This window comes from Sitodiplosis mosellana, unplaced genomic scaffold, assembly GCF_009176505.1.
Source record: "Sitodiplosis mosellana isolate CC-2019 unplaced genomic scaffold, AAFC_SMos_1.0 Smas_scaffold_3, whole genome shotgun sequence".
Classification (NCBI taxonomy): domain Eukaryota; kingdom Metazoa; phylum Arthropoda; class Insecta; order Diptera; family Cecidomyiidae; genus Sitodiplosis; species Sitodiplosis mosellana.
The window spans coordinates 10,088,386-10,110,026 of record NW_022595246.1 but is presented as its reverse complement, the minus strand read 5'-3'; the positions used below and the strand labels follow the sequence as shown (position 1 = coordinate 10,110,026).

The 21,641-nt window shown below is 34.5% G+C and overlaps 3 protein-coding genes and 1 long non-coding RNA gene across 11 annotated transcripts; 1 reads left to right on the top strand and 3 right to left on the bottom strand.

The window, feature by feature from the left end:
* Nucleotides 1-611: 611 nt before the first annotated feature.
* On the bottom strand, nucleotides 612-13,042 carry LOC129566018 (ubiquitin-conjugating enzyme E2Q-like protein 1). 4 transcript variants are annotated; one of them, XR_008687687.1, is made up of 7 exons: nucleotides 12,716-13,042; nucleotides 8,724-8,896; nucleotides 8,491-8,620; nucleotides 8,068-8,335; nucleotides 7,768-7,940; nucleotides 888-1,024; nucleotides 612-758 (listed from the first exon to the last, which is right to left on the bottom strand). XR_008687687.1 is itself a non-coding variant. In XM_055441507.1 (6 exons), exons 1-5 carry the CDS (start codon nucleotides 12,728-12,730, stop codon nucleotides 7,774-7,776), a joined length of 753 nt encoding a protein of 250 aa, XP_055297482.1. In that variant the 5' UTR covers nucleotides 12,731-13,042; the 3' UTR covers nucleotides 3,110-3,293; nucleotides 7,768-7,773. The 4 variants fall into 4 exon arrangements, 3 of the variants coding, with proteins under 3 accessions (XP_055297482.1, XP_055297481.1, XP_055297483.1); XM_055441507.1 differs by lacking the exons at nucleotides 612-758; nucleotides 888-1,024 and adding an exon at nucleotides 3,110-3,293; XM_055441506.1 differs by lacking the exons at nucleotides 612-758; nucleotides 888-1,024 and adding an exon at nucleotides 3,290-3,632 and having other exon boundaries at nucleotides 12,716-13,040.
* LOC129566020 (uncharacterized) lies at nucleotides 1,328-3,236 on the top strand. Its single transcript, XR_008687688.1, has 3 exons — nucleotides 1,328-1,798; nucleotides 2,957-3,036; nucleotides 3,101-3,236. It is a non-coding gene; the product is annotated as an uncharacterized LOC129566020 (long non-coding RNA).
* Nucleotides 13,043-13,924: 882 nt separating the features above from the next.
* Nucleotides 13,925-17,224, bottom strand: LOC129565651 (protein twisted gastrulation-like). Of its 3 annotated transcripts, none has more exons than XM_055440753.1 (5): nucleotides 16,551-17,224; nucleotides 15,050-15,282; nucleotides 14,633-14,836; nucleotides 14,402-14,546; nucleotides 13,925-14,301 (listed from the first exon to the last, which is right to left on the bottom strand). In XM_055440753.1, the coding sequence occupies exons 2-5, from the start codon at nucleotides 15,273-15,275 to the stop codon at nucleotides 14,142-14,144; spliced, it is 735 nt and encodes a 244-aa protein (XP_055296728.1). In that variant the 5' UTR covers nucleotides 15,276-15,282; nucleotides 16,551-17,224; the 3' UTR covers nucleotides 13,925-14,141. The 3 variants fall into 3 exon arrangements, with proteins under 3 accessions (XP_055296728.1, XP_055296729.1, XP_055296730.1); XM_055440754.1 differs by having other exon boundaries at nucleotides 16,814-17,111; XM_055440755.1 differs by having other exon boundaries at nucleotides 17,023-17,071.
* Nucleotides 17,225-17,954: 730 nt separating this feature from the next.
* Nucleotides 17,955-20,753, bottom strand: LOC129565650 (vacuolar protein sorting-associated protein 4). Of its 3 annotated transcripts, none has more exons than XM_055440752.1 (6): nucleotides 20,567-20,753; nucleotides 19,864-20,021; nucleotides 19,370-19,740; nucleotides 18,667-19,233; nucleotides 18,321-18,464; nucleotides 17,955-18,241 (listed from the first exon to the last, which is right to left on the bottom strand). In XM_055440752.1, the coding sequence occupies exons 2-6, from the start codon at nucleotides 19,997-19,999 to the stop codon at nucleotides 18,140-18,142; spliced, it is 1,320 nt and encodes a 439-aa protein (XP_055296727.1). In that variant the 5' UTR covers nucleotides 20,000-20,021; nucleotides 20,567-20,753; the 3' UTR covers nucleotides 17,955-18,139. The 3 variants fall into 3 exon arrangements, with proteins under 3 accessions (XP_055296727.1, XP_055296724.1, XP_055296726.1); XM_055440749.1 differs by lacking the exon at nucleotides 20,567-20,753 and adding an exon at nucleotides 20,280-20,434; XM_055440751.1 differs by lacking the exon at nucleotides 20,567-20,753 and adding an exon at nucleotides 20,306-20,417.
* Between the last annotated feature and the right edge of the window lie 888 nt (nucleotides 20,754-21,641).

The following is a 21,641-nucleotide window of genomic DNA, read 5'->3' as shown; positions in this document are numbered from 1 at the left end:
TTTTTTCGTTCATATTGTTTTGAATTGTCTGTCCAATTTTTAACTTTATTCAATTATTTAAATCAACTAATTTGTATTCGAAAAATGGTTCATTCACCCAAAATTATATCAACAAAAATTGCGATCTTTTTGTTCGTGTGTACCCTTTGTTGGTTTGGAATCACTGATCGCATCATTACAGGAGGCAACTCTAACAGTGATGGTTCAAATACCTGCCTTGCAAAAGGCATCAACTATTTAAAAAAGGTAGGTTTAGTTTTGGAGAGAAATTGGTACTTGAATTACTTAAACGCTCATAAAAGGTATGCATCTAATTTAAAGTTTGTGTTTTTCCACAGTCTTCTGTCATTACAATAAAGTCGTTTATGTCACCAGGGAACACGAGTCAAGCAATTGAAATGAACCAAGCATCGTCCGAAAAGAAGAAAAATACTAACAAGAATACTGGTGGCTTTTTTTCAGGACTACTTCTGAAAATAAATCGATTTATAAAATGTCTTGTCATTTTGAAATTTATCCAATTATTGTTTTTATTGAGGCAAGCGAACAAGTTTAAAAAAATAGAAAAAGAAATTAACGAGATACTCAACGAAGTTATTATCGTTTGAGGCGGAATTTCCATTTTGTACCATTTTTTGTTACGATTTTTCCCGCAAAAAAAAAAATCATGTATTCATTCATTTTAACACCGCCAAGTACTGGTTGGAAATCATGTTTTCATCAATCCATAAAATCGTTGAATTTGAATCTGCAAAAAACTGAGTTAATGAAAAGGAAATGGACAAATATATTAATGGCTAGAATTGTACATAATCGATGACAAATAATCAGAAATAAAAACTTGAAAAAGACATGATGAAAAGTGCTGTGTTTTGTTTAAGCGTTACCTCTATGAATTTTTGCGATGAATGTTCACATGATCCACAGATCGTTTAACAAAAAACATCCTTCGGCCTTGTGCTACTTGCAAATTAATGGAAAGTTGCCGTTTTCCACGTTTCGCCCGCTAGATGATATCGTGTTCCTGTGAAAGGAACAATTAATTCACCCGAATCAAGTACAAATTGCTATTGTTATAAAAAGATTTCGATGTGGATTTGATTGACTCGGAAAATTTCTAGAATGATGCAAAAATCGAAAGCAAACAAACCGATGATGGTTTGTTGCACCCAATCAATTTATTGAACTTACAAAACATCTCAATTGATGCTAAATTGGTTATATGTGTATACAATTTCAATGATATATACCTAATATATTATTGTGTACTATTTAAATCATACAAATACATAGTTGCCAAATGAATAGAATAAGATACTTACGACGTGCATAAAATGAAGGTTTCACTGTTTTATCTGTATTCTCAATAAAGTGATACTATATTACGTAGTACATCCATTTAAATTCAATTTATTAAGATTTTTCGCTTAGTTTCGGTTCATTCAGTCTGGTTTACATCGAAACTTCTTAGTTGATTCGCAATTGTAAAGCGATACAAACTTAGTTGCCAACAGTTGAGCAACTATTTGTCGAAAAGAAAGAGTGTATTAATTTTCGTTGGTTTGGTGCTAACTTTGATGGGCTGTGTATAACTGTATGTAAGTCACAAATATTCATACTGGAAGCGTAAGAATATTTGCTATTTAAAGCCAGTGTTTTCTGTTGACAATTTTGTAAAGAATATTCTGCAAAAATTATCTATTACGATATTTTTAATGGTTTCTTCGCTGCATTACGGCCGTCTTTGCTGATTCGCGATCTTAAGATCATTCGCAATATTCATATATATATAATCAAGGTATTTTCTTCGTTTTACCACCGTTGCTTATATTCAAATGAAAAAGTAGTTCCATCGACAGGTAATCTGCTGTTTTTTTTTCAAAAAGAAAATATCATTTTCAACAGATTCAGCCACTAACAACGCCAATTAGCTGCCATACAACGTAGGGGAACATTGGCTAAGATGGACAGTTGGCTAAGACGGACACCAAGTCAAATTTTTGACAGATGACGTTCAAATGTCAAATTGATCAGCGCCATGCTAATGATTCATAATGAACTAGTTTTTGCTGTGGTTCCGAAGAGAAAAGACGTGCTCTGTGCTTGTGAAAAAATTTTCGAGTGAAATTTTTTGTAAGAAAATTTTTCCTTAGCATTTTTGCTAAGATCACAAAGTGAATTTTTTTTCGGCAATTTTGGAAGGTAATATATTGAATGTTTCGTTTTTTAGCCTAATTTCATCGTACAACATGCATTTTGATGTTATTTCATCATCGAAAATTTTTGTGTCGTCATGCAAAAAATGGCGTCTCTTGGCTAAGATGGACACCCATACATTGCGAACTGAATTTTGGCTATAAAATTTTTATGTTTGCATATTTTTTTAATCTGACAATAGGGTTCGAAAGAGGATGGAAAATGTAAACTTTTTGCCGAAGAGAGTTTTTCTGTTGTAGTGCAAAAAAAAATTTTATCGCAAATTTGCCGACCATATGAAAATTGACAAAAAAAAATCATTGGCTAAGATGGACACCCATACTTGCGAACATTGCATGTAAAAATTGGATAAATTCGTTAAATTCAACGACCAATCACCTTTATTTCTTGTATTAAAGGCATAAAAATCAATAAAAATTGATTGAACATTAAAAATGAGGTGTTGTTTCCATTTTTCAGTTCATTTATTTCACCATTTGTATGGGTGTCCATCTTAGCCAATGAATTTTTTTTTGTCAATTTTTATATGGTCGGCAAATTTGCGATAAAAAATTTTTTGCACTACAACAGAAAAACTCTCTTCGGCAAAAAGTTTACATTTTCCATCCTCTTTCGAACCCTATTGTCAGATTAAAAAAATATGCAAACATAAAAATTTTATAGCCAAAATTCAAAGTGGTGTCCATCTTAGCCAATGTTCCCCTATTCTTACAAATTCTTTCCAAATTTCTTTCAACAGTGAAATTCGCAGCACCAAGACATTCACAGAAAGACCGTACCTACGATTCGGATTCAGGCCAAGGAATTTCAATTGCATCGGTAATATTAAGCCCTTTCAGTTGATTCTCATCACTTTACGTTATCATTGTTTTATGTCTCTTAGGTTTGAGATTGGCGAAAATACAAACGAAGATTGGATTGGTGTTAATGCTGCAACGATTTCATTTTGAACTGGCCGCTGAACACATTGGCAAAGAATTGAAATACTCACTGGCTTCCGTTATTCCAGTACCCATCTCTGGAATTCCGCTGAAAGTTAGCCATCGATCGAAAGGTGGAATAAAATTGTGCATTTTCTATACAGATACATTTTTATTAAACATTCATTATTGTTTTATCCAAATGGTGTTTACACTAAATTGAGCTCTTAACTAAATTCAAATAAATCGCTGGGTTGAACATTGAAAATGTGTTGAATATTTTTGTTTTAGTTTACATTCAAGCTACAATATTCTATACAAACGCAGTCGAAGTTCAAGCTTCAACCCTTTCGGTCTCATTGATAACATTTTGCACTGATTAGATGCGTTGCACTTCGACTGCAATCTCGTATTCGACATTCGATTCAAAGCAAAACATGTTACAATTTTCGGGCTATTTTCTGTCCAACTTTTCGTTTTGATTTCAATTGATGACTGTATGGTAACCATTTGAAATGATTAAATATAAATATATATAAATATGATTTCCATTCAAAATGTTTTAGATTCTAAATTTTTTGTTCAAGTGTTACGACCTCAAAAAGCTTTTCATTACATTTTCTTTGAGCTTCTCAACGAACCTTCCCAATGTTTTCTCTTCGATTTTTATCATTCAAAATAATGAGAAAAAAAATAACAAAGGAAGAATATTTAGGTGCATCTTTATCAGGCAATCATGGAAAATCACGGTGAAATCCATTTTACCTTTTATATAAAAAAACATTTCAAGATTATTCAAAGAATAAAGCATTTGTAGATATAGCGATAATAAAATAAAGTAAGCAATGAAGACCCACACCAACATGTTTTTCCTTCAAGTTGTTTGCAATTATTCATTAAGGTGAATAAGAATATTTCGAGATAAAATGAATCATCATCAAAGTATAATATAGCATATTTGAAGAAAAACTGAAACATGAAATCATCATGCAAAAAATCTTTGGACATCGTTTATGAAAATCTGCGGTTTTCAAGAAAAAATTATACAATTTTTTGCAAAAAAAAAACTTTCAGATGGTAACTTTCTACCTAATTAAAGGCAAAATGAATAAATGAATCAATCAATAAGTAATTACAATTATAGTATAGTTTATTGGATGTACAGTTCAACGGGTTTGACAACGATGATGGCCTATTAAAACAAATTCAACTAAGTACCTATCCCCCGATATGTCGTAGCATTTCAGTTAATGATTATGATTGTAAGGATATTATAGCTGCTATCGATTTAAACGAAACGCAAACCGGTATGTATGTTATCATTGTATTATTGTCTTGTAAATCGATATTTTTGTTTTAATATCCATTTTGTTTTCGTTTGAATTTTAAGACGTAAAGGAAGGTGGGGATTCGGGGGAAGGTCTAACCATTGAAGATCAAAATCAAACTCGGCTCCTTGGAATACTAAGCCACACCGTAAAAACAGAACCGAACTTAGAAATCCCGGCTTATTTTAGTGCCATTCCATATTACCATCAATGGATCCAGGATACAATCAAGAACAATTCAGATTATGCTTATGGACAGCCATGACACACAGGTTATAAATTATAGACCTCCTATTCCCGCTTTCTAAGCGGGAATTTCCCGATTTTCGTCGTCATTCCCGCCGTCCCGATTATTGGTCAAAATTCTCCCGATTTGACTTTTTTTAGAAAATTTTTTTCATAATAATATGAATAAAACCTATTATTTAATTCAAGAATTTGCATATAATTAGGCCTCCCAGATCAATTTCAGCTCAAGTCGGGAATTTTGTAGCTCCAAAGCGGGAAAAATGAACCGAAATCGGGAATTTTCCAAATTCAATGAATTTACATAAATTTGGCCGCTAAAGCGAAAAATTCCCGAACAAATTGGGAGAAAATGATATCTGTAACCCAAAAACATTTATTTTACGTCACAACAAAAAAATAACATTATGTAATTTTCGCATTTTCAACTTGAAAATTGACCAAAAAGACATACTCTGAAAATTAACTCGTTCTCCCAGAGTACTTTGTAGTATCTGGGCCATGTTATATGTCGTTTAAAAATTCTTGTGTGGTCTTTTTGCATGTGTACCTTCAATTTGTGTTTGTCTCGACGATATTCTTTACACAAATGGCATTGAAACCGACGGTGGCCACAGCTATCTTCATGAACCCCTTTTTCCTCTACGGTTGCGTATCTTCCGAAGCACTTGGAGCATCCGAATGGGAATCGGTCGCTATGTTTTGATAACAAATGCCGATTTAGTTTAATCTGTTCGATGAATTCTTTTCGGCAAATTCCACATTCGATCGATTTTTTTGCTCCGTGTTTCGATTGCATGTGCAGCTTCAAACAATGCTTTTGAACAGTTTTGTAATGGCACACGGTACATTCGAAACGGAGAGGATCGCATAGTCTTTCATGATCGATCTTGACTGATTCTTGCTTAAATCCTTGATAACATTACAGTAATAAACGAGAGTGCTTGAGCAATTGATTAAACATATTTTAACCATATATTTTTCTATAAGAAAATATTTATGTATTAGAAAAATAAAACAGGAAACAAATACAGGAATTGTAATCAGAGTAGTAAAAGTGCTGATGCTTGCAATGTTGCTGTTCCTTATTTGTAATGGATTTTTGTGTAAAAAAAACACAAAAATGAAATAAGAAGTGTAAAACTACAACATTAAATGCGTTGCATTCAATGTTCAGAGAATAAGGATATATCGCAGCCTTCCTGGCCATAAATGGAGCATAATTGGAATATATCCACATGTCATGTGAAGCTGAAAATCCCGTTGAACGAATTAGTCGTGATTGCTGCTGATGGACAGCAACATTGTCCGAAACGCATTCAGGTTAGCATTAAATTTATTTCAATAATTTAAACCGACTCCAGTAGAGTCAATAAGGTGAAAAATTGACATTCATTGGAATGTATTTAAGTGAATATATCCACACTTTAGGATTAAACACAATATTTTTACTTTATTGTGGAACAACCAATTGATGATAATTAAACGCAATAAATTGTTACAATATTGGGATTTGAAATGCACCTTCATCAACCGTAACTCTAAGCCTAATAGTAGCTTAGAGCTCGAATGATACTTCATCTAAGAAAGTATAAATAGCTGTAAAGCAAGTTATCTAAAAATGTAGTTACAATGGAAAGAAAAGAGCACCTCGTTAAAATGCAAAGCTGAATTTAGAAAAGTTTAGTTATTGGTGCATTTTTCAGTTAAATATACAAAAAACAATCACAATGATATATCAAATAATTCAGTTGTTGAAATGGTTTCCTTAGGAATATAACAGTTTATGCTCAGGGGAATTCGTATTTATCTGCATGTTTTTTTGTCTTTATAAATGTTTGAATTTGGCTTCAAAAGGAAGCTAATAGCGGCCAGCGATTATCTCACAAAGCGTTCTGATTAAATTCGGATTACACTAGAACTATTATCTAGTTAATTATGTTCCATAAAACATGATTTTAAAAACCAGCGTATTATAAACGAATCGAGCTACACTTCACCAAGAATTAAATTTTCACTTAGAGTAAAGAATACCAAAAAAAAGAAATGGTATTATGCGATGATGAAGAGGGCTACCAATATGGGCTATCGTACAAATAACGCAATCGTGAATTTGGCTACAAAATAAAGTTAACAGCAGCTAACGATTAGGTCGCAAAGCGTTCGGTTTGAATTCAAATCAAACAAGAACTCGCAGTTGCTGTCGTTCTCATATTTAAATACCGGTCAATTGCAATGCCAATGAAATGCACCATTGAATATGGCACCATAACAAAATAAAGTCGACAGTCTCAAATCCGACGCTGGCTCATGAGCCGAAGAACTATTAGCTAGTTACTTGAGGTCATGGCTAAAAATCGTATTGATAAGGATTAATTGGAAATTTCAAGAATTTCACATTTCTACCGAAAGTTGGATGTTGAATGGTCCAACAATGGAAAACACATTTTTGTAAAATTGCACGTTTCTAGGGCTATTTTTTAGACAACCGTTGAATATATGCATTGTAATTGAATAACGTTTTAGATGAGTTCAGAGCAAATACACAAAGATTTGTATAATATAAGATTTATGGTTCTCTCCATCGAAGGACAAGAGTAATATGAAAAATATCAATATCACTGCGGTACTCAACATTTTGATGTCATTTCCTATCGTATACGTATCGAAGGGAATGAATGAATAAAGATAAGATGTGTAATTAGAGCAAAGATGTAAAACCAATGCAACGTTGGATCATATTCTTGGAATTTGATGTGATAAACCAAGAGTTTAATTATCCAGATTCACATAGAACATAATTTAGAAATATGGTAAATTATGAATAATCATAATATACAAAGAAGATTCATTTGGCATTAAGCGAATATTAAGCAAGTAGTGATGAAAAAAAAAACAATATATTGAACTTAGAAGTTGTTAAAAGATTAAAAAAAGATCCGCGTAAAAAAACAATAAAATCATTGGGAAGGTTTTGATCGAGAGCTCTCCTTTTCACGTCTAACTATATCCCTAACCTAATCATACAAAGCTTTTTGAGGCAATAAAACACTCACCATCTATTAACCGTCTGCCAATGCCGGTGTAACCCATCCGTATTTTTCATGCGTCTTTACTAATGACCGGAACGCCTCTTCTGCGGTTTGCTTGCTAAATTCTTTGCTGGATTTTTTCGTTCGTGCGATTCGTGCTCGTCCCTTCGATAAACTAGCGGTGAACTGCATAATAACTGTGCATATGTTTTAGTTATGGTTGTCGTTTGGAAGAACGTAAAATTCAATTGTACACATTAAAATCATGTTTGGTTTTGAAATCGAAAAATTGTCTGAGTATTTATGTATGAAGTTTTTTTCTACCTGCTTCAACGGTATATGCGCTAGCCCATCCACGCGGTGTTAATAATTCCATGCATATAGCACCACCATTCATCACAAATCCTTTTTCGATTTTCGGCTCAACAACGCGCATAAACGGCGGTAAAAATGGGAAACTGTCCGGAAATATTAAATGCAACAAGATACAAGAGATGTTCTGCTCTTGCATATCGCACGCCAATTCGGATTCTGGGTCAATGTCGTGCACACGAACGTACCATTCGAACAAATTGTCATTGACTAGCTCTACCTAAAATTCAAAGAAGGAAAAAATCGATTAGAAACATTGAAATCAATGATGATACGTCATTAAATAGAAACAAGTTGAAATAAAGTGAAAAAAAATTGAAAAAGAAAACGAATAAACACAAGCAAAAGAAAAAGATTTGAAAAAGTGTTGCGCACCGAAAATGAATTCTTTTGCAAATGTGATGAGCGTTGAATTTCCTTAAGCTCTTTCATAAGTCGTTTTGCTCGGATCGTTTTGTCGTTGGCTTTACTTGGGTATTTTTGACTTGTGCTGGGTGATATGCCGCTAAAATATTCAAATCAAATTTCAATTAATGACATTTGACGGGATATTTGTTATAAACGAATTTTGCATAACATCTTAGCTTTAATTAGCAATCAGTAATTACCGTCTTGATTTCCTTGTCGGGCTCTTAGAAGCATTATTACTGTTTGCGGGCGCAATGTTCGCCTCCCGTCGATTCGCTGATGTTTTGTGGAAAAGTTTTCGCAATGCTGATAGTACACGCTCCTTTGGACGGAATGACATGTCTGGTCTATTTGACTTTCTTTGTTTGTTTTTCTGAAATGAGAGAAATTTGAAAGGATTTTATTTCACGCGAATGATTGAAGTGTACCGTTTGAAAATGCAAATCAGACAAATGTACTTGAAAACCAAATAGAAAACACTGAAGCAAACAAAAAATCTGGAATTTGGCATTTTAGCAAAGGCCAGGGAAACTTCAACTTGAATATCAAGCGCATTTCACGTTGGCACGGTGCCCATGTCGTGTAAATCTCTACATTGGACAAAGTGGCAACCTCGTCAAGAACGCCAAACCAAAAACTGAATACAAACAGCGATTACATACGAAAAATATTATCATAATTTCATTGGATTTGATTTACACCAAAGCTCATTCCGACCAATAACTCAACTTGCACAGATGGATTTTATCACGCAATTACATTCACATGAATACACTCAACATAGTTTATGAATGACATTTGTTTTTCTTCTTCTTCTGTAATAAAATTATGTATCAAAGCTTATTCTCCCGACGCCAAGTTGGTTTTAATGACATAACACAAAATTTGCACCGGCTGCGTTGGGCAACACATGTGGTTCGTTACATTGCAATGACTGCGAATCGTCTTCATAACCGCCGGAGACTGTGCACAGCGGTGATATAATGAAGAGAAAAAAAAACGACTAATGGAAAACTACGCTTTCACTTGAGCACGCATCAAAGCCAACAGCATTTTCCGGCAGAAAAAGATCAACAATTTAGTTTATTACATTGCAATCGACAGCATTTTGCAATCTGGAGTTGGATTTTTCTCTCTAGTTACTTTCCATCTACACTTGTATATGCACTTATTGGTCTGAAAATCCCTTTTTGGGATCTGAAAACGGGATTTACTTCATTATTTTAGTCAAACTGTATTGAGATATGATGGAGGAAAAAATTGTGAAAAATAATGAAGAAATGGAAGAAAGGCAACGAACAACTGCCGAACGAAACATGAAACTCAAATACTTGGAGAAAATTACATTGGGATTATGACAATCGCCTTAGACGTCACTACAGCACACGCTTCAATCAAAACATTCACTTGCACCCGCATTATTCGCAATTTTTCACAATAAAAACTTTACAGAGAAAAATCAAGTTGATATTACACTCAATAAAGTATCCGCCATTTGAACAGACGGAAGTGAAAAATTGTGGAGGTGTTTGGTAAATACGCAACCTTGTTCAGCATTTTCAACTTTTCCTATTTGAACGGAATAAAAAAATTGTGTTTTCCATCATATCTCGAACATTTGTCACATTCATTTACTTTGTCACTTAGCAAAATTCAATCATTGTAGAAAGTTTGTTCAACGAACATCGGGATTCATGGAATGTTGAATGAACATTTCCAGCAAACACAATGGAAAGCAACCCGGAGATTTTTCTTCATTTTCAATTAATACCATTCATCATTGTCCTTCATCATTTGTTCAAATAAAAATCACCATGTTTTATCGTTATTGCCAATTAAAATCAACTTAAAATTGAAAAAGTGACCCTTATACTTGATTCCAATGGCAAATTCAATGAAAATAGAAGACAACGATGGGACGAGAAGTCGGTTTTCAAACTAAATTGCGTTCGAGTTGAAACTACGCAGGAAATCATAGTTGGCACGGTTGCCGGGACTCTGATATCGGAAAACCATTAATTCAAGTAGCACTTGACCTTCCCTTGAGCCTCTCTATCGGATGTCAGATGCAATAACACACGTTCTAACTAATCCACAATTATTTGTCCGAATAAACAATGTTTGAAAACGACGAAAAAAGCACGATAGCGAAAAATCAGTCTCATGTCTAGCTCGTTCAATTGTTTTAAATTCGATGACAACGTTTGAAATTGAATCAATTTTGTGTTAGATTTTTCTTTCAATTGAAACTTTTCTTTAACATTTAAACAAATTTACAAGAACTTCTGTTGAAAAGAAGAGAGAAATTGAGTGAAAAATTAAACGGAAATGAAGAAAGGATAAAAAATAAAATTAAATTAAATTACAGAAAATTGGCTACAGTGTTAACACGCCCTTGTTATCACACCCACAGTGCGGAGGTAATGTCAAGTTGCGTTTCCACTTAAAATTATACTGATCAATTGTCTATTTTTAAACGACCACAAACGCAATAGAAATGTAGACTGATATATACAAATTAATCAGTCATAACGTGCGATTGCACTTTTGTTAACCTTTCGTTGGTGCAATTATGGCTGCGCTATGTTCTGGTGCATATGATTGCATTGGTCAATTTCAAACTTGAGTCAATTGTGACGGAATGAATGTGCTTCGTGCACGACAAAATGTAATTTGATGAAATGCATTGCATTCGATGGAAAACGTTATGAGTACATTTAAATGATTGATTTGGCGAGCTGTTAAGTAATTGTTATCAATTGTTAGTTGGATGAATGCATCACTCTTCATATCGTGTGTGAATATGATTCATTTTCGCTTGATGGTATTCCATTTGTGGATGGAGCACAACAAAGACATAAAAACGAGTGGAAATGTAATAAAATCCATTTGTACGGAACTTGGATATGGATGAGTTTTCTTTTGGTAGGTGACGAACACGATTCGAGTGCGAACACGGGAAAGAAAAGCCAACGTCAATATGAACGTCAGTAACATATGAATGGACAGGGAATTACGTCATTCTCTCATACTCCTGCTCTTGATTCGCACATCAAATTTCCATAAACGTATTTTTCTTCGATTCAACCATGCTCAACCATATGGGAAAAGCTTTCTAACGCTGTAATAAATGCAATCTTTATCTTTTTGCACAACGTCATGATGACGATTTTTCACACTTTTTTTCCCTACGGAATTATTCCACACACTTAGTGTGTGTGTGTGTTTGTTTGCCCGTTTCAAGTAGTGTTGTCAAGATTGAGATGAGATATTGAGTTGCGAAATAAAAACACTTGAATGACACAAATGATGTCGCGAATGCAATTGAACTGATTGAAATTCACTTACCAAAGCAGAAATTCACGAAATGCACACAAAACGAGCTGAGCTGCTTGTTTGTCTGGAATTATTTTGCACGGATGATGTAGACAAGTGTTGCAACAAAATCGATGTGTTCGAATAAGCGACCATTTTTGTACTGATGCTTTGAATGGAAAAAAAATCTATTTTCATCTCGTGTGCAAGCAATGTAAGGGGGATGTTGAAAGCCGTCACTTGTTAGGCAGTAGCTCTAGTGCGCAGACGCCGTTTGACCTTCTGCTCTATTGTTTTGGTTTGCTTTTCATTCATAAAACTTCGGGCGAAGGTAATAAACACGGAATACATTGAAGCTATTGGCGCAAACACCGTAATTTGTCAACAAAATCAAATTGCACAAGGATTCCGACCTCAGCACGGATTAGCAACCGTTGATAAAGTAGAAAATTATTCTAGGCACTCTCAAAAGAATGAACTCAATTTAATTAATTGCGTGGCATCATTCACACCAAAGTTCTTATTAAAATGTATTTATTCAGTCGTTTAAACTACCACCGATGCATTTTATTTGAGACGATTTTACTTTTTTTCTCATTATTTTAACTCATTTAGCTACTCTAGATCACACGAATATTATGCAGAATTTGAGAACAAATTTGAAAAATGAAATATTTGTCAAGCTTTACACTTAATTCGATAAAAGAAGAATTTTCTTAGGAATTTTCATTCAACTGGCTCGAACAATTTCTTTTCAAAACGGATCAAATAATTTCTAATTAAATTTTTGCCACAAGAATGAAATTAGTTTTTCATCTAGATTCATTTGCACGTGTCCGTATTCGTATCAAAAATCGAAATTGTCTTTTCAGCAAACCCATTTCATAGTCATCCGAGGCACGTCAGAAAACTTTCAAGTAATTGTAACGATTCAAACTAATTTCCGATTAATTGAGATTCTGATTAAATGCAATTACAATTTCCAATTAACAGAAATAGAAAAAAGTCATTATTGGAATCATTTTGATCATTACATTCGAAACTTGTTCAAAGCTCAATAGAAAAAATGAATTAAAAATTCATGTAGCGCTCCAATTATTTCATCAGAATCTCTTCACTGCACTATTTGTTTGAAAAAAAATTCCAGCACCAAATCTATTTATAACACTTGCAGCAACGATGTGATTTAGTCGGGAATCCAGTGTGGAATAACTAGCGATTTGATTTCAGTGCAATAAAGCCGTTCAGAGTGTGAGATGCAAATGGAAACAAATGTACATGTAAAGTGCTTTATTGGCAGTTTGTTTCCGTTCGTTTTGTACTTTAATCATTGGTCGACACATTAAACTAAGGGGGAAAGAATTGAATAAATGAAAATATAAATATTGTAAATAATCGCATATTCTACCGAATTTGGATCAATACGTATCAATGCGTGTCAATGCACTGAATTACTAGCCACGAATGCATGCAGTTACGGTCAATGAAATGTGCGTATTTGCTACTGTCATTCGTGCTCGCCACGAACGAGACGGAGCAACAGACGAAAACAACAACAATAACACAACGAAACGCAGTGCAAATGCCTGCGAATATTTGTTAATAGAGCAAATATACCAATAGTTCTTTCCCCCTAGCATTAAACGAGCGAACGTTATGCTTGCTTTTCACATTGTTGCTGAAATCAAAAGTAGACAAAAACGATGATTATTACTTTGAAATACGAATATAAATGCATGGACATGTAAACTTAGCAACTTTTTTGTTCATAATTATCAACCGAGCCAAACTGATTTCGATTTATAAAACCCGATTCAAAATTTGCATTTGTAGAAATGAGTCGAGTGACAATGATGAATTACATCGCTTGAATTGGAGCGATGTGTGTGTGTGCAAATTAACACTCGACTGAAAAAACACCGTTTGCTGAACAAGCACTTACCGTGTGATCGTTATGCACACAAATTAAAATCGGTATTTTCATTTTTCTTTCGTATTGCTTTTGATTCTGACTTTTGGCCTTTGCATTTTTTTCCCCTGTTTTTTCCGCTTATCTAAACACAATCTCATCCAATGAAAACACCAATTTTCCCTTCTTCTTCTTCTTTATATCGTCATTTATTTCACATATTTTTCGTTTCAAATTATTTCTACTGTAAAAATAAGCTTGTCTCTCTTACAATGTTCTTTTTCTGGCATCGAAAAAAGAAAATTATTACATAAACTCAATGTATTCATACAATTTACATATAAATTGGCCGAAATCTAAACACCTAAACAAAAAATGTGTCAATTAATTCAAATTAAAGGTGATTCTCGCCAAAATCAAGTTCATCGTCTGACGGCAATTCATCCAGTAGATCGATATCTTTTGTCTCCGGACACTGTGAACATCGACTCTCTTTGATGCCATAATTGATGCAGGTCGATCCGACACATTCACAACAGCCATCGTAGAACCATCTGAAAGGCAAAATAGTATTTGATTCCATTCGTTTTATTTATTGCTTGCTCAATTTAAGAGTTGTTTCCGCCTCAATAGAGGATTTGGTTTGAATCTTACCGATAGCTGGTTGCACCCATGCTCTCACAGTTTTGTTTGCACTTGTTCGATGATAAACACTGTGACATGTAAACCACCGTGCAGTTATGTGTTACAATCTCCTCTCTGCTCTTAAGCGATGTGTCCAGAGTGGAATCTGCAGATTCTGTAAACGAAAGTACAAAACATTGAATATTCGTTTAATGTCAATGGGTGCGTGTTGGCGCAAACATTGATTTTCAGTCAACTTACGCAGAATATATTTGAATGGCTTTTCTCCTTTTGGGCTCACCAAAACCGTTTGAAAATCAACTGGAAATGTGAATGTTGTCCATTTATCTTCGTCCTCGTCCGATTCTTCGGTGAGTGCCTTGAATAGTCCTGGAATCCCTTCCAAATCTTCAATGTGCGACTGACGCGATACATTTCGTGTTTCCGTTGGTTTTGGACACATTTCTGAAATCGGAATAGAAAAGATTAATCCATGAGTGAAATTTCTGTTTTTTAAAAGATTTGAAACAAGACATCTTGCTGAAGAGGAAAAAACACTCGGTTAAATAATGACTCAACATATGATGAATTGACTAAATTCTACAGCTACTCATATCATTTTATATCAAATCAATTCACTCTCTTCTAGAGAGTCTCTAGTTGAGTGTCTCAACTTACCCAAGCAACTGCAGCACTCCAATTGTAAATGGCCCAAGCACTTGAAACATTCCGTGCAACAGGAGTAGTTCTTGCTATCACATTTACAGCTCTGTGTCAGCATGCATTTGGATACGATGGATGCGCATACTTGTTCGTTGCACGAATAAGATAACTGCACGGAAATGATGAGCAGCAGCGCGGTTAATGCCGACAAACCAAATATCCTATTGTAATTCGTAGCCATTATTTTGCTGTGGAAAGAAGAAATTTGCAATTAGAATTCCGTTTACAAAGCAAATGATTTTGCCTTTTTTGTATGATGGTTTTTACTGTGAAGATTGAACAATTTGTTGAGGCAAAACGATTCAAAGTGGATATAATTGTGGTGATCTCTTCGAAATCGACTTAAGAATGTGGAGAAAAATCGAAATATAAACATCAAATGCATATTCCACACATATTTCTATCCAAATTGACCCATCATCATATTTCCATTTCAACAGTATTGTAATAGTTTTCCATCATATTCAATAGACAAAATTGAGAAAAAAGAAACGTATTCAATTTTAAATGATTTCACTTTTCGAAATTGCTTCAACTTTAATACGGAATACATTGGATCTCTTTCCGTGAAGGAAATTTTCAAAGTGGAGTTCACGACACGAAGCAATTAGAAGCCATATATTCATTGGAAGTGAATGTTGAATTGAATCGTAAAAGACGCAGTCGTTACAGACATAAACAATTCTGATCAATTAACAAGTCAAAGTCGTTCTCCACGCTTATGAGTTAATTAAAGCAGTGAGCGTAGCGTTGTTCAGCACGAGATCTATGTACAAATTGTGTGTGTCACTTGATTCTTGTTCTGCTCTCTTTGGATTAGGTTTTAATCTCTATGAATCAAAGACTGCTCAGTTGAGCTTGTGTCGAGTTGTATCGATGATAAATTGATGATTTTCGAATGGATTTCTCAATATCCAGTCCAGAATAATCAGGAAAAAACGGTATCTTCTAAGGACGAATGATTCATCGAATTTGATGTAACTCGACATGAATCTGAAAATCCCTTGATAAGTTTATGAACGAAAAAAAAGAAAGGAAAGAAACCAATCTATGAAAGAAATAGAAAACTAAGCGCCACACTCAGACGATTACACGCACTAAATGCTGGCTGTTTGTGTGTGAGAGAGAGAGAGAGAGAGAGAGAGAGAGATTGACAAAACAAAAAGACCAATAAAAAGAAGCAAGCACACAAACAGAGAGAAAGATTCATTCGGAACATTCCATTGAAGAAAAAAAAACGCATAAAAACCAACAACAATCGTAATCGATGTATCCTCAAATGAGATCGATGCAGCGCGCACTAAACAAACACAAACGGTCAACTGAATGGAGGTGAAAGAGAAAGAGATAATTCGTGTGTTGCATGTGTGTGGCATTCTCTTTTCTTTCGTTCTTTCCGCCTTTTTTTTCACGTACATGTTCTGTTTTATTTCCTTCCCGTTTTTCTTACAAATACCTTTTCGTTCTTGATTCGGTCTATCGTTTTTTTTGTTTCGTTCTTCAATGGCTTGCACTCGAAACGAAATATTTCCTTAGATGCTTATCGATCTTTTACTAGGAATCCACAAATTGACTTAGCACACAGACACTGTGTAAAAATCGTCTTGCACTTTACTTTAACTTGCTGGAAAATTGTTTCGTGTATGCGCGTCTGGTTTATGTCTTCTTCACCAAATCCATCAATTGGATTTATGTAAAAAACAAATAAAGAATGCTCACTTTTTATTTCACTTGTTGACAAGTTATCATGAAAATAACACACAACACCAGCGCGAATGGCTGGAACAAATATGTCTTTAGTTTTTTTTTTTGACAAGATCACCTCTCCTACGACGTGAATTGACAATGAGAGAGCGAGAGCCAATGCGAAAGAGATAAATCGAATATTTTAATATGAAATTACAATAACAACAACAATAAAAACACACACGAAACGAGAAAAAAATCAATCGCACAAACAGCAGCACGTTTGATGCTGTGTCGCTTACGCTTAGCTTATTGAGTCATACTGAATATATATCTTGGACGAACGACGAGAGAGTTAAGGTTTTTTCTCTGTACCTGATCTTGTTTTACACGGACACAACACATCGACCACTCGATACGCATACATGTTCAAATGCTGTGTTTGCACTAATCACAGATCAACACAGAGAGCATAAGCCGAGCTGTACATCGATATGTGAGGGACTACCATTCGGTTTCTGTTGGTAGACACTACCATAGGCACATGATTTATTTTTTAGGATTGAATTCTCTTGCTTTGTTGTGTGCGTGTGTGCGCTCGTTCACTCACTGGAATTTCGATAGTCTCAATGATGTTGTGAACGCTCCATTCTATGTGCCGCACAATTTGTCACAAATATGCGAAGCATTTTCTTCTTATTCACAATGATTGGCTTTATGACAAACCGTTTTTGCATGTTTTTTTTTCTGAACATCTTTGATTTTCGTACCATTCTTTTGGTTTCTTCTTCCGTATGTTTGCGATTTTAACACAGTCTTCAATGGAATATTCAATGAATTTTATCAATTGTTTTGAAATGTGCACCAAGTTTCAAAACAAAATTTTCTTTTCTCCAAATTTAAGACAATTTACCTTATTTCCATTCAAATAAACGGAATCATCCAAAAATTTAGTCTATGAAACAAATTATTGTTTCAACTACGAAATGAAAATTCATCTTTTTTTTTTACAAATTATCAAATTAAATGAAGACTTTAATAACAGAAAAGTGACAAAAACTATGTAATAAGTAGGTTTGTTTTGATTTGAATGTATAATCGTTTGTTTCATTCATTAAAATACATACATCTCACGACCTTTCTTTTTTATACCAAAGCATTTGCTGAACAGCACTTTGTTGTTGTCGTTAATTTTGTTCATTTTATTGTTTCTTTAGTGAATAAGTTTAAACAATATGGAAAAAGAGCAAAAAAAAAATAATAATTACATTTATCATAATCGTAATCAATTCAAATCAAATAATGTGATACGTCCGCTGCAACAGAAATCAGCTGACAGCCTGGACCGACGCACATTCATTAACCCTCTTGACCAAAATCGTCTGTGAATTTCTGGAGCTTCTTCAAATCTTCATCATTTACGGTTGGTTTAGTACGTGACAACGACTTCATCATGTCGCTCTGGAATATGAAGAAATTGTGTGTTAATTCGATTCATTGCACTGAGCTTAAAAATAAGAAACTATGAGGATAAACTTACCATTGTCACAGGCGGTTCGAAGAGTTTATCTCCAGGCACATCCATCCAAGTCATTTCAAATGCCCCTGGGTCACCAGGCGAACATGGCGTGACTAAATCATCGACAATCCGTGTTTTATCTAGAGGCGAAGGACCACGTACGGTCTGAAAATGAGTAAATAAGTCGATTAGAAACATAGCTAAGGAATTTAAAGATTTTTTTTTATTGTAGACGGTTGTAATCATCTCAACCTCTTAACAAGAGTTAGAAACATCTTTGAATCTCTCAAACAAATTATTCTTTCAAAATTTCGGACACAATAATCTGGGTGTCACATTCATGTGTGTAAGTGTGTAGAAGTCTCACCTTGAAATGTGTTGCAGTTTGTACTTTTCGCACCGGTTGCATGAGAGCATCTCGTACTACGATCGAAATATCTGCTCCTGAGTAGCCGTCGGTATTTTTTGCTAATTCTTTCAAATCGTCTTCGGAGAGTACATGCGATGTGTTGCCCAAGTGAATTTTGAACATAACCAAACGAGCGTGCTCTTCTGGCAGTGGAATGAAGATTCGCTTTTCGAAACGTCGTCGAATAGCTGAATCTAAGACCCATGGAATATTCGTGGCACCAAGTACCAAAATACCATCCATATCATTGCCAACACCTTGCATTTGAACAAGAAACTCGGTCTTGATACGACGTGCACTCTCACTTTCGTTGTCCGAACGCGATGAACATAACGAATCGACTTCATCGATGAAAATGATGCTGGGCTTATGTTGTCGAGCCAATTCAAACAAGTTTCTCACCAATTTTTCCGATTCACCCAGCCATTTCGACACCAAATCCGAACTGGACACAGAGAAGAAGGTCGAATTATTTGCTTCAGTTGCGACGGCCTTGGCGAGGTATGATTTACCCGTACCGGGTGGCTGTGGAAAGAGAACAAAAAATGGTTGAGTTTGAAAAATGACCATAAATGGAAAATTTTATCATGTTATGAAATTACTGTTACAGTAAATCATAAGACAATTGATCCATTCTCAGAAAAAAATGGTAAAAACTTACGCCAAACAACAAAATTCCCTTCCATGGAATTCGTTTGCCCGTGAATAGATGCGGGAATTTGATCGGCAGAATGACGGCTTCTTTGAGTGCTTCTTTGGCTCCTTCTAAACCGGCCACGTCCGACCATTTGACATTTGGTTTTTCAATGACAATAGCGCCCTCCAATTTGTTCTGCATTTTTTTCTTCTCCGGATCATCCGAATCCGATTCCTCGTCACTTTTCTTTTCGCCATCTTTGGAAGAACTTTCTCCATCTTTAATTGGCTTCTTTTTGCCCTTGGCCAAATATTCCTTCAACTTTTCCGCTCGATCCAAGTATTGCAAACATTTCGCACGGATTGAATCTTTTGCTTTGTCACCCTGCGCTTCATCTACAGAAAAAAACCAAAACAAAACAAACACGTCAAATACAACACAAAGATATTGCCCGTTCGTTTCGAAACAAAGTAATGCGTCATTTCAAGTAAATCCTCTGTGTGCACTCGTTCACTTACATTTAATTGCATGTAAAAAATACTCCACACCATGCTCATATAATCTTAATGCTTCTGCATAATTTTTGTTTTTATCCTCTTCGGTTGCTTTCGTTACTAAATCGATGGCTTTTTGGAGCGTACTTGAATTCGCCATGGTGTCTCTGTTTGACGTTTATCTGAAGGAACAAAAATACGAAATTAAAGAAAAAATTATTCGTTTTTTATCAAAACCAAAGCTAAATTTCTATGCAAAATCACAAAATGTAAATTATAATGTGGACATTTTTATCGGTATGTGCAATTGATGACGACATTCAAAACAACACTGAAATCCAAGGTTATTTTTTCACTGAATTAAACACAAATGCAGCTTTGAAATTGCATTTAAAATACAAATTCGCGTGAATGCATTGGAAATTTAATAGAAGATTTACCAGAAATGTCTAAATAAAAGGGTTACAAGTCAAACAAAAACGATGGAATCCAAATTCAGGCAGATCGATACGATATGTTGAAAATGTATCGTTCTGTAGTTTAATTAGTAGAATGACGTGATCTTTTGTGTATATATGCATCATACACTGGCAGTAGATGTGACACAAGGAAACGACAACAACAACAACAATTTCACCCTGACTGCCAAAACCCAGAAAAAAAACGTAATACGATAAATATGACTCATAAGTCACGGAATTTTCAATACGATCCAATGATTACTTACACCAATCACAATTTACAAGAAAAAACACATCTACAGATTGGGCTAGACTGATTGTGTCGTTAGAACCGAACGGAAACGTTAATGGGAAAATTCTTCAGAAATACTATTTTGGTTTCATTTACACTGGTCGCTGTACGATTTCAGTTTCTTTGTGTCAAACGTGATATTGAATTGATGTAGGTTCACATATTCAACACATATTTGGTTTTCGGTTGGTATCGGTGGTCACACTGTTTGTCAGTGCTCGCAAGTGACAGCTCAAACAACAAGCTGCATTGAAATTGCAATTTTCATCGGATCTTAAATCGGATTTGAAACATTTTCGCATTTTTTTCTCTCAATAAAATCAAATAAAAATTGAAAAGATAATACCACACCTACCTTTCAAATAGCCATGCCATAGAGTAGAACTGTGGATAATATTTGCGACAAATCGGATTTCAAAGTCAAAACAAAAAAAAAACGGGATATGAGTACATTTTATTTTTATTGTTCACATTTCTCAAAATCAACATAAGGTATATCTGATAGAATGTACTTTTTAATTTTATAGATTTTCATAAATGATTTTAATTTCGATGTTTTTTCACAAATTTGCGAAATTTTCGTTGTGAAAACTTCCATTGCGGATAAATCTTTGAATAAATTATTGGGTCCTCTCCTTCTTGGAAGACTAAACATTACAGAAACCTTATTGAACCACTTTTGGGCTGCTAAAAATTTCAGTAGCTTCAACGTGTTGCTTCGAAATGAATAGAATGTAAAACCGTTTAATTGTAACGAAATAAATTTCGTTTTTTGTCTAACTATGTTCAGTTTTCGGCGTATTTGTTCAAACATCTCTTCATACATAAACCAAATACCTATAATACCAATTTCAAGTCGTTCTATTGTTGGATGTTCTAATACGAAATCCAACCAAATTTCCGGTTCATCAGACCAGCACTTTACGGTCAATGTCTTTAGTTGCTTGAAAGAAAACACATCGATAGGACTCACTGCACTTAAACCATAATAGCTTGTCACATCTAATATTTCAATATTATTGAATAAAATGGGTGATCCTATGAAGCAA

Coding starts and splice junctions, on each gene's coding strand:
- LOC129566018 (XM_055441507.1), bottom strand. Junction 8,621..8,723: donor CCGACAAGGAAATCAAGACG/GTAATTACTGAT, acceptor TGAATATTTTAG/CGGCATATCACCCAGCACAA. Junction 7,941..8,067: donor CGCATATACCGTTGAAGCAG/GTAGAAAAAAAC, acceptor ACATATGCACAG/TTATTATGCAGTTCACCGCT.
- LOC129565651 (XM_055440753.1), bottom strand. CDS start 15,275: ATGGCTACGAATTACAATAGGATATTTGGTTTGTCGGCATTAACCGCG. Junction 14,547..14,632: donor GCCATTCAAATATATTCTGC/GTAAGTTGACTG, acceptor TTTCGTTTACAG/AATCTGCAGATTCCACTCTG. Junction 14,302..14,401: donor ATGGGTGCAACCAGCTATCG/GTAAGATTCAAA, acceptor TTTGCCTTTCAG/ATGGTTCTACGATGGCTGTT.
- LOC129565650 (XM_055440752.1), bottom strand. CDS start 19,999: ATGGCGAATTCAAGTACGCTCCAAAAAGCCATCGATTTAGTAACGAAA. Junction 19,741..19,863: donor TTTTTTACATGCAATTAAAT/GTAAGTGAACGA, acceptor TTTTTTCTGTAG/ATGAAGCGCAGGGTGACAAA. Junction 18,465..18,666: donor AAACTGCAACACATTTCAAG/GTGAGACTTCTA, acceptor ACTCATTTTCAG/ACCGTACGTGGTCCTTCGCC.